This window comes from Crotalus tigris, unplaced genomic scaffold (genome assembly GCF_016545835.1).
Source record: "Crotalus tigris isolate CLP2741 ecotype Arizona unplaced genomic scaffold, ASM1654583v1 scf7180000024342.5246164, whole genome shotgun sequence".
NCBI lineage: Eukaryota > Metazoa > Chordata > Lepidosauria > Squamata > Viperidae > Crotalus > Crotalus tigris.
In genome coordinates this window covers 1,796,826-1,806,422 of record NW_024100512.1, presented here as the reverse complement: position 1 = coordinate 1,806,422, position 9,597 = coordinate 1,796,826, and the positions used below count along the sequence as shown (strand labels likewise).

The 9,597-nt window shown below is 44.4% G+C and overlaps 1 protein-coding gene across 3 annotated transcripts in view; it reads left to right on the top strand.

Annotated features, from left to right (window-relative positions):
* Positions 1–6,179: 6,179 nt before the first annotated feature.
* The window catches only part of PTPRG (protein tyrosine phosphatase receptor type G), a 780,345-nt gene continuing 776,927 nt past the window's right edge, over positions 6,180–9,597 (top strand). For 2 of the 3 annotated variants that reach the window (XM_039326608.1, XM_039326606.1), the window contains exon 1: positions 6,182–7,160. In XM_039326608.1, the coding sequence (XP_039182542.1) occupies positions 7,076–7,160 (85 nt within the window). In that variant the 5' untranslated portion in view covers positions 6,182–7,075. Of the gene's footprint in view, positions 7,161–9,597 lie in introns of all 3 variants that reach the window. The other variant, XM_039326607.1, reaches the window with a different exon arrangement.

Genomic DNA, 9,597 nt, shown 5'->3' with positions numbered 1-9,597 from the left:
GCTCAGAGAGCACCAAAGACTCCATAGTTCAACTCTGAGCTACTTATATTCTCTTCTTTTGGTAGTTTGTTAAGTGTGGGTTGGAAGATGCTTTATAGGCTTCTGACTGAAAGGACATGAAAAGTAACAATAAAAAAGCTTTAAGAATTAATGCACAATTTTTCATTGGGCAGCAGGTGTGCAGACTAAATTTATCTTTTCAGCAGGTCTCTGAGAAATGTATTAATATGAGTAAAGAGACTGACTGTATATTTGTAAGACTTAGCAGAAATGGTGATGCATTATGTTCCCTTTTACATCTAATGTATTTATGGAAAAATATTTAAAGAGTATTTCTGATATTAGAAGTATGTTAGGTCTAAGTGTACTTACACTGTTGTATGCAGACAATGCTGTGTAGCTGGCTGAGAACTGAATGATTTCCAATGAATATCAGATTATATGATGAAACAAGGAATAGTGCTCTGAAAATTAATATATCAAACAGCAAAGGAGTTCTGTTTGCCAGGTTAAAAAGTGCTTATAATTCCATATTATGCAAGGGGGGGGGGAACCAACCCTAGAGCATGTCTAGATCAAATTTTAAACTTCCAGAATGAAACCATCTTTTTGGCTTTGTTGTTGGCCAGAAAACAAGCCATTATTGGTACATGTTTTTGGTTGTAGCTAACATGCCAGCAGATGAGCCAGGCTCTGCATCTCTCCACATTCACACAGTGTGTTGTCTGCCACGAGTTTCCATTCAGCATATTGGTTAGGCACTCCAACTCTCAAATCTATTCAGGTCCTCCAAGTAGTATAAGGGGGGTTGGATCCTTCAACCAGATCCTTCTTTAATGTTATTCATTGCTCAATGGTCTCCTTCCTCCATCTTTGAATTTGATTTTGTCCTTGTGTACCATCAAGAGTATTTGTTCTTGTTATAAAATTGTTCCTAGATACAAGTTGGCAGGCTTGGGGCATATGTCCATTCAGAGGATGTCAAGAGTCATTCTCTTGCTTAGTTCTCTGGGTGTCTGCTGCTACTTCTCTCCTATCTTAGGTGGGACAAGGTCAGCAAGAGGATATATTTTCTCCAAAACATATCCTGGTAGTAGCTGACAGATCAAACATGGGGATGTTTATTAAGGGATAGGTAAATGAACGAAGAAAGTTTAAAATGTGCAAACGTTAGCAGAAATGTAATAGATTGTAGGTGGTCTATTGAGAAAAATGAACCTTTGCAAAATAAAGTGAAAATAGCTCTGTATGACAGTGAATTTCTGATCTTTTGGGAACATTAAGAGGCATGCAAAAGTTAAGTTGAATGCAATATAGATTGATTGCTGAAGAAGTGTGTGTGTGGTCATAGGCATCTGTTCCTAATCATGAAGATGGCAAAATGACAAACTCCACTTTCTATGATTACACTGCAGTATGCATGTGTGTGTGTGGAATAGAATTTGCATTGCAATTTTGTAATGAACATTCCATATGGGGACATATAGTTAATAGTTTGGGTGTAAAGTAGATCTGTCTGTGTTTCTTTTTCCTTTCTTTCATATTACACCTGTAATTCCTTTTGCTCATTACATCTATAATAGAATCATAGGGCCAGAAGGGACCTTGGAGGTCTTCTAGTCCAACCCCCCCCCCTGTCCAAGACAGGAGTCCTTATGCCATTGGACAAATGTTTGTCCATTCCTTTCTTGCACTTATTTATCATAGTATATAGTAGCATATGCATGCAAGCAAAGTAGAGTGAAATTTTATTGATCTTATTTGTATATTGAAATCCAAATCCAAGTTCCTGCTCAGCCATGACACTTGCTAGATGTTGTTCTATCCATCATTGGCTGAGATTATGCAACACAACATACCATGATTTATTGATCAAACTATAGTTGGCTGGATCTGTCCAATATGAAAAACCATAAGGTTTTATAAAATAAGTGGTTGAATTCACAGGGCACTTTAAGTCAACCCTCCCCCCCAAGAAATATCTCATCACCATTTGTATGGTTTATAAACCATGATTTAGCATATTGTGCCATGCTTTCCCTCCATTTAAGACATCAGGAAGATGAGTCATGAGGTTTATTCATCATCTGGAACTCCTTGGAAGAGGTGCTGACAGAAAAATTTACATAATGATAATAGTAGCTCTGTATGGTTCTTGGCAAGCTCTCTGCAGAGGGGGGGAGGCAAATAATAAAAGCAATGTTGTGTCATTGGGATGCAAACTCTGCTTTTCTTGGATGCAGATTATGATATTTCAGGCACATCCAAAAGGGATGAAACATGAGTTGTGACAGTAGAAACCTTTCAACATTTTGACAAAAGCCTGCATATACAGATAGCCTTCCATTTACAACAGTTTATTTAGCAACTATTCAAAGTTACAATGGCACTGAAACAAGTGACTTTATGGCCAATTTTCCCACTTACAACTGCTGCAGCATCCCCATGGTCACATGATCAAAATTCAGATGCTTAGCAACTGACTCACATTTATGAAGGTTGCAGTGTCCCAGCATCATGTGATCCCCTTTTGAGACCTTCTGACAAACAAACTCAATGGGGAAGCCAGATTCTCTTAGCAATTACAGTGACTCACATAGCAACTGTGGCAAGAAAAGTTGTAAAATTAGGGCAAAATTCACTTAACCAATGTTTCACTGAGCAACAAAAATTCTGGCTCAATTTTAATTGTAGGTCGGGACTACCTAGACTTTATATTGGTGATTATCTTGAAGGTATTAATAGCAATATCTTATAATAACCTATGCCAGGGGTAGGCAACCTTGGCTCTTTTATGATTCGTGGACGTCAACTCCCAGAATTGGAGCTGAAGTTCACGAGTCATAAAAGAGCCAAGGTTGCCTACCCCTGACCTATGCATTCCGAATTGATTTTTGAATGATGTACATTTAAACATTTAATACTTGCACTTAAATCTCAACAATTTAAACAAATGTAAAGCCTTGCGGGTTCAGTTGGATTTATTTCCTTATCCATGGGACTGTAGCAATAAATTTAACTTTAGCATAAGAAGGCATACTTCCAAGTTACTGAGTATAAGATCTTGGGCAAAGATGCATGAAAACACCCAACTTCATGATTATTTATGGGAACTTTGAAATTATAGAGATAGGCACTCTGACTATCCACATTCTGTAACAGGATAGGAGTCCTTGCGGATTTTACTCCGCTAGTCGTTGCTGACTATAGGAGAGATGCTCATCTCCCTTTCAAGGCCATTGAGCCAGCATTGTCCAAAGACATTTCTGCCGTCATGTAGCCAGCATGACATCATGGAGTGTGCTACCTTTCCACCAAAGTGGTACCTCATATTTGCATGCTTTCGAATTGCTAGGTTGGCAGGACCTGGGGCAAGGATGGGAGCTCACCACATTGCATGGTGCTTGGGTCTTTAACCTTTCCAGCCAACAAGCCCAGATAATATGCTTAGAACAGAGGTCCTCAACCCCCGGTCCATGGACCAGTACCAGGCCACGACATGCCAGCCACCAGTCTGCACAAACAAGTGAAGGCCCATCCATGAGATACAGGCAGCTCACAAAACCACGCATCCTCCAGTCCACGGAAAAACCTCTCTCCATGTAACCAGTCCCTGGTGCCAAAAGGTTGGGGACCTCTGGCTTAGAATATATATGGATTTTTTTTTGAGGAAAGGCATATTTATTATCTCAATACAGGTTTATTTATTTATTTATTTATTTATGAGACTTATATACCGCTTTAAGTGCAAGCACTCTCTAAGCGGCGTACACCAGTAAGCAATGTATATATATATTTACATTGCCCCCAACAATCTGGGTCCTCATTTTACCTACCCCGGAAGGATGGAAGGCTGAGTCAACCTTGAGCCGGTGAGATTTGAACCGCTGACCTGCTGAACACAATCAGCTAAAGTGGCCTGCAGTACAGGTTAAAAAAAAAGGCAAGTTTTCAAAATACCCCTAATTTTGCAGCTTGTTGCATCCAATTATAGCAATTACATTATTTACCTACAGCTATTTTATCCTACTCTCTCACAACTGGCAAACACATAATCAATTAAAGACAAACAGTTACAAAGAATGGATTGGATTCAGATTTAGCCACAAAGTGGCCTCACTGATATCAGGGAGGCCTCATTTAGTCCAAGCATAAGATACATCGAACTGAAAGAGGTATTTTAGGTTACCAAGCTTAGCCCTTTGCTTTGTCGAAAGACCAAATGAAAACATCATTGACAGATGGCTACCAGACCCTGATTGAACTGTCTGGATTTTCTTCTTCTTCTAGTGTTTAATAAATGTGTGTCTTGTACTTTGGCAGCACAGAGACCATCTTCTAAATGACATCCATTCACATTCCTGGAAAAAAAAAATCCTTCTCAATGTGCCCCCCCCCCAAAAAAACCAAACCAAATATATTAATCCTTCTCTCCCTGATTTTACTTACTTTATGGTAAGTTAAGTTCCATTCATTTTTTTCTACTGTTTTTCAAAATGAAATAGAACATCGACAAGCATATACCAAAGGGGATAGAATAGTATAAGTACCTTCCAAAAGATACAATTTAGATAAGGCTGTTTAAAAAAAAAGTATTACCAATGCCAAATTATCTTGACTCAATTACACTTATCATCAGGGAGAAAAAAAAAACCCTAGCTCTCAGACAGCAGTTAGGAGAGACATAAAGGGAAAATACGGTGCTACTTATAACTAAAAGTCGATAAAATCTCGCAGTCTAAAGGAAGGGACAAAACTCATTACAGATAAGGGATTTCCCCCAGAACGCTTCTCCCGGATTGCTTTTTATTTAAACGCCGGGCCAAAAAGGAAATCGCTCCCTCTTATCTCCCTCAGGATCAGCCTAACTTCCGAGCTCTGCTTCAGGCTGATCACAGCTAGAAGGTCCTTTTAACCTCTCCGCCTCTCCCCGGATCGCAAAAGCTGAGATCGTCTAAAAGGAAAAAGAAAAAAAAAAAAACCAAAACGGCGTCTCACAAAGATCAAGAAACAATCCAACTCAGGGAAAAAAAAAACAACAACAACCAGAAGAGAGACTGAGACGGTACCTCTAGTATTTTAGGATGCATGATCGGACCGTAGTTTTTTTTTTTAAAAAAAAGTAGCAAAGAAATGAGAGCTATGGCATTTTCCTGATTAGAGGCACCCCGATGGTAAATCTATACTACTTTAAGCCCCCTCCCCCGCTGTCAGAAAATTGAAAAAATAAGAAGTCAGTCTACTTTTGCAAAGCAGAAAAAAAAAAAAAAGTGAGAATGGATTTGCAGGTTTTCCTGGACAGAAAACGAGGGCGCACGCGCAGGGGAAAAAGCAGTCCGGGCGCGCTCGCTGCGGGCTCGGGATCCTGTCCGCTAGTTCGCAAACCCGCGCGGTGGATGGCAAGGGAGCGAATGCGCTTAGCCAGAGGCCGGCTGCGCATGCGCGGGAGAAGTGTGTATGGGGGGGAGACAGAACGCGTGTCTCTGGAAAAAGGGAAAGGCTGTAAATAAAGGTGTGAGATAAATGCATGTAATGTGTGAAGAGCTTTAAATAGAGTTGTGAGGAAAACAGCGGTGTGTGCGCTCGCGAGGGAGACAACGTGTTTGGGTTAAAGGTTATGCTTTTTTTTATTTTTACTATAAGGTTGCACGAGAGGCAAGGCAGGTGTGGTCGCATTCGGAGAAAGTGTGTTTGCACATTCGGGGGGAAGGGGGCTAGCCACACCAGAGATACTTTTATCAATATCGCTGCACGTGTAAATGAAGCCCTCCTTCCGGGCGAGGTTGAGCTGCTGATGCCGGTCGTCAGTGGCTCCGGCACGCGTGGCGGGCGCGTGTTTAGTTGACACGCAGGGCCTCTGATGCCTTTAAAGCCGGAGAGAGTCTGCACGTGTTCTCTACTTGCGGGTATAGACGCCGTATGCATGCTTCGTCGGCGGAGCGTCTATTTTTTTTTTAAGCCGTGTGAAGTGCAGCAGCACCCAAAGGGTGCGGACGACGAGAGCGTGGGAAGCCCAACGCAAGCGGAGGGACGCCTGGAATAGGCTGGAAAGGCGGCGCCCCGTTTGCCGGCACCACTGGATGCGAGAGACGCGTCTGCGATGCCCCTTTAAGAGCCTCGAGTGCGCGCAAAGCCCTCCTCCTCCTCCTCTCTCCCCGCGCGCCCCCGCCTCGACTCTCCTTTTCCCTCTCTCTCTCTCTCTCTCTCTCTCTCTCTCTCTCTCACTCGCTCTCTCCCTTCCGCTCCCGCTCCCTCTCCGCTTTAAAGTCTCAGCCAGGATCCAGGCTCACATGTTACTTCCTGTATGGAAGAATGGAAAGGTTCCAGCAGCAGCTCCTGCCTGATTCTGCCTCGCCAGCTTTCGCCGGAGCCTCAACTTCCAGCAGCGGGATGGATTGAAAGCAGCTCCGCCGCCGCCGCCGCCGCTTCCCCTCTTGCTCCGGGCTCCCCATCATTTGGGAAGGGGAGAAAATCCTCCCGCCGCTGCCTCGCTCTGAACTGGCGTTCGCAGGAATGCCTTTTTCCCTTTGGCCTGCCGAGAGGCTGCCCGCATGAGGAGTCCGAGCCTGGCCGAGGCGCTCTTTCTCCAGCGATCCCCGTCGCCGCCGGGCTCTTGGCGGGTTAGAGCGAAGTTGTGAGCTCCGGGCGCCCGAGTTCCCGCAGCGGGTCGGCTTCCGAGGCCTTGAGCGGTGCTGCTTGCTCAACTCTGGGACTCGCGCCTTTGTACCCAGGCGGCGATCCAAGCGTGCGACTCGGAGTGGAGAAGCGAAGCGCGGGCCGCTGCATTATTCAGCTTCGGAGTGCGCGAAGGGAACGGCGCCGGGTGGGGTGGGGGGCGTCCAAAGAAAACGCCGAGAATTGCTCTCCTTTTGTTTCCAGCCGAGGGGGAGGGAAGCGTACAAGTTTGGTCGCCCTCAACAAGTTTTGTGGGGGTTTTTTTTTTGTGTTTGTGGGGTTTTTTTTTTTTTTTTTTTGGAGGGGGAATGCGTGTGCGGAATCCTCTCCTTTTTTCTTTTTAAATCCATTTCAAGAGAACTCCCCCTTTTCATTTTTTTTTCGATGTGCGGTTTTGGACATGCGGAGGCTACTACAACCGTGTTGCTGGATCTTTTTCTTGAAAATCACCCTCTCCGTGCTCCATTACGTGGTGTGTTTTCCCGGTGAGTGGCAACCGAAGCGTGCGATGGAGGGCTGGAAAGAGGCTGGGGAGGGGGGGGATAGGGAAGGAGGGCGGGCGAGGGCGCCAAGGAGCCCCGCAGATGTCGCCCCGAGTCCCGCCTCTCTCTCTCTTTTTTCCCCCTTTCGATGGATGAGCCTCTCGCTTGGCTTTTGCACGCCTGTGCTCGCTGTCATTTGTAACCGGTGGGTTGTGTACGTGGGTGCAGGCAGTTGGGGATCCAAAGCCCGGGGCGAGAGAATGTGTTGCGAGATTTCTCTCCCCCCCCGCCCCCTTGGACCCGATCTGTCTCCTCCCGCAGCCAGACCCCCCCCCCATTCTCTTCGCCCGGGCAGGGATGGAAACCGGCTTTTTTCTTTCTTTCTTTTTTTTTTTTTTTTGAGATGAAGCGGGCTTCGTTCCCGCGGAAGGACTGGGGGACTCCCGTTTGGATCGGGAGACTGGGAGAAGGAGAGAAAAGATCTCTCTGAGGCTGGCTGGCTGCCCTTTGCCGTTTGTTCTCCGCACAACTTCTGCTCGTGAGATGCTCAGTCTTCCTCGTCCAGTGGCTCCCCTCTTTTTCTCTGGTGCCTTCGCCCTTCGGTTGGAGCGATGTGGAGGGGGGGGGGAAGACCTTCAAACCGGCTGCTTGCCGCGCTTAATGCGGAGTAATGGGCTTCCCTCCACCCCTGCCTTTAATAGAAAGTGAATGTGCCTGATTGTGCTTGCAACGTTGGTTCTCCCTGTGTTGTTTTTTTATCTGGCACGACTGCTACTACTCAGTCTTCCTTGGGGTGCTGCCTATTGCCTTCCATTATCTTTCTCCTTGAAGTAGCCACAATAGACTACTGGATAATATCTGTCTCTTTTCTCCTAATTCACCCACCCTCCCCAAACTACTGGTTGAGCTTGGTAAATGTGTAGGCTTGGCTGGAGAGGCAGAGAAACTCCCTCATTTGAATGTTGGAGATTCAGCCTTTTTTTTTTTTTAAATAAGTCTGTTGCTATAACATGCATCTCCCTGTCAGAAATTCTTGTGCTTCTTTCCTTCTGCCTCATCAGACCTGGCTGGCTTTTATTTTTGGCCTTTTGGTTGCCCTGCTGAGGTCTTGCATTTGGTGCAGTGCTTCCTAAACAGACCCTGAGTGTGGCAGAGACAAAATGCCAGCTGGGGATGTGTGCTTGGTGGTGCTGGTGTGTGTGTGTGTGTGTGTGTGTGTATGGGGGAGGGGGGGAAACTGAAAACCCTCATTCTCAAAAATTGGGTGTGCAAACTAGCCATATCACCCAGGTAGAAATAAGGTGGATCCTGTCTTATTTTGGAAATCTATTTTGGAAATCACAATTACCTTGACTTTTGGCTTTCTTATACAGCTGTCCTTGCATTTTTATTCTATGAAACTTGAAAGGTGTCACAACCTTGACCTTGGTATGGATGGAGAGTTAGAAGAAGGTCAGATTGTACTCTGATGGGTGGAGAGAAGTATGAATTCTGACATTTTAGATAGATGGCCTAAAACCTTGTCCAGCCTTTCCCTTTGGGGCAGTTCTAGAGTCTAGCCAAAGTCATTTTAGGATGATGGGCATTTTGCTTGACCCATCTGATTTCTGACATGCAGGGTTAATCGTTGTATGTGTGTGTGTGAGAGAGAGAGAAAGAGAAGCAGACATTGTGTTTGCTTGTTCTCTTGGTAGAAAACGTGCATGGTGGAAACACTGGTGGAAAAATTCTGTAGTGCAGGATGGATTTTCATTCACCCTTCTCCATTTCTAATCTGAGCCCAGAGCCTGGAAAAGTTAAAAAATGTCGGGGAAGCTTATGTTTCTCTGTGTATGATTTTCTCACCCAACCTTCATACTGAATACAGTAACACAAATGGGCCAGTAGAGGCACTGCTGAGCTGCTGTTTTTTCTGAACTGCATTCAACATATGTATATCCCAAAGTCTCCCAACATGTGTACACTGATCAGATAATACTACATTTCACAACAGTTCCTAAAACCTCTCTCTATTTAAGGGAAGGAAGGGTGTCAGCTGCTCTTGCCATTTGCTCTAAATTTCAGTACAATCTTGCACGTCACAGCTGGACAGATGATGAATGCTTGGAGTTTGCCTATTATTAGCAGTGTATAAAATGTTCACAAAGATGGCTTTGTAATAAATACTCCAGTGTTTATCAATTTACCCTTTCCCATTGTTTCTTTATGAAAAAGATGATGACTAGCAAATTTAACTGAAATGTTTTGTCACTGGTACAAGCAACTACTTTCCACTTGTGTCTTGTAGAAAAAAAAAGCTTTAAAATCATTTAATATGTTTCTTAAAAATCTGTCAAAGAACCTTAGGCTAGAAGAACTGTAAGCAGCTGATCCACATTACTTTGTTCCAACCCCAGAAAACTTAATGGGACTTCTTTCCATTCCACAATTCATACCATGT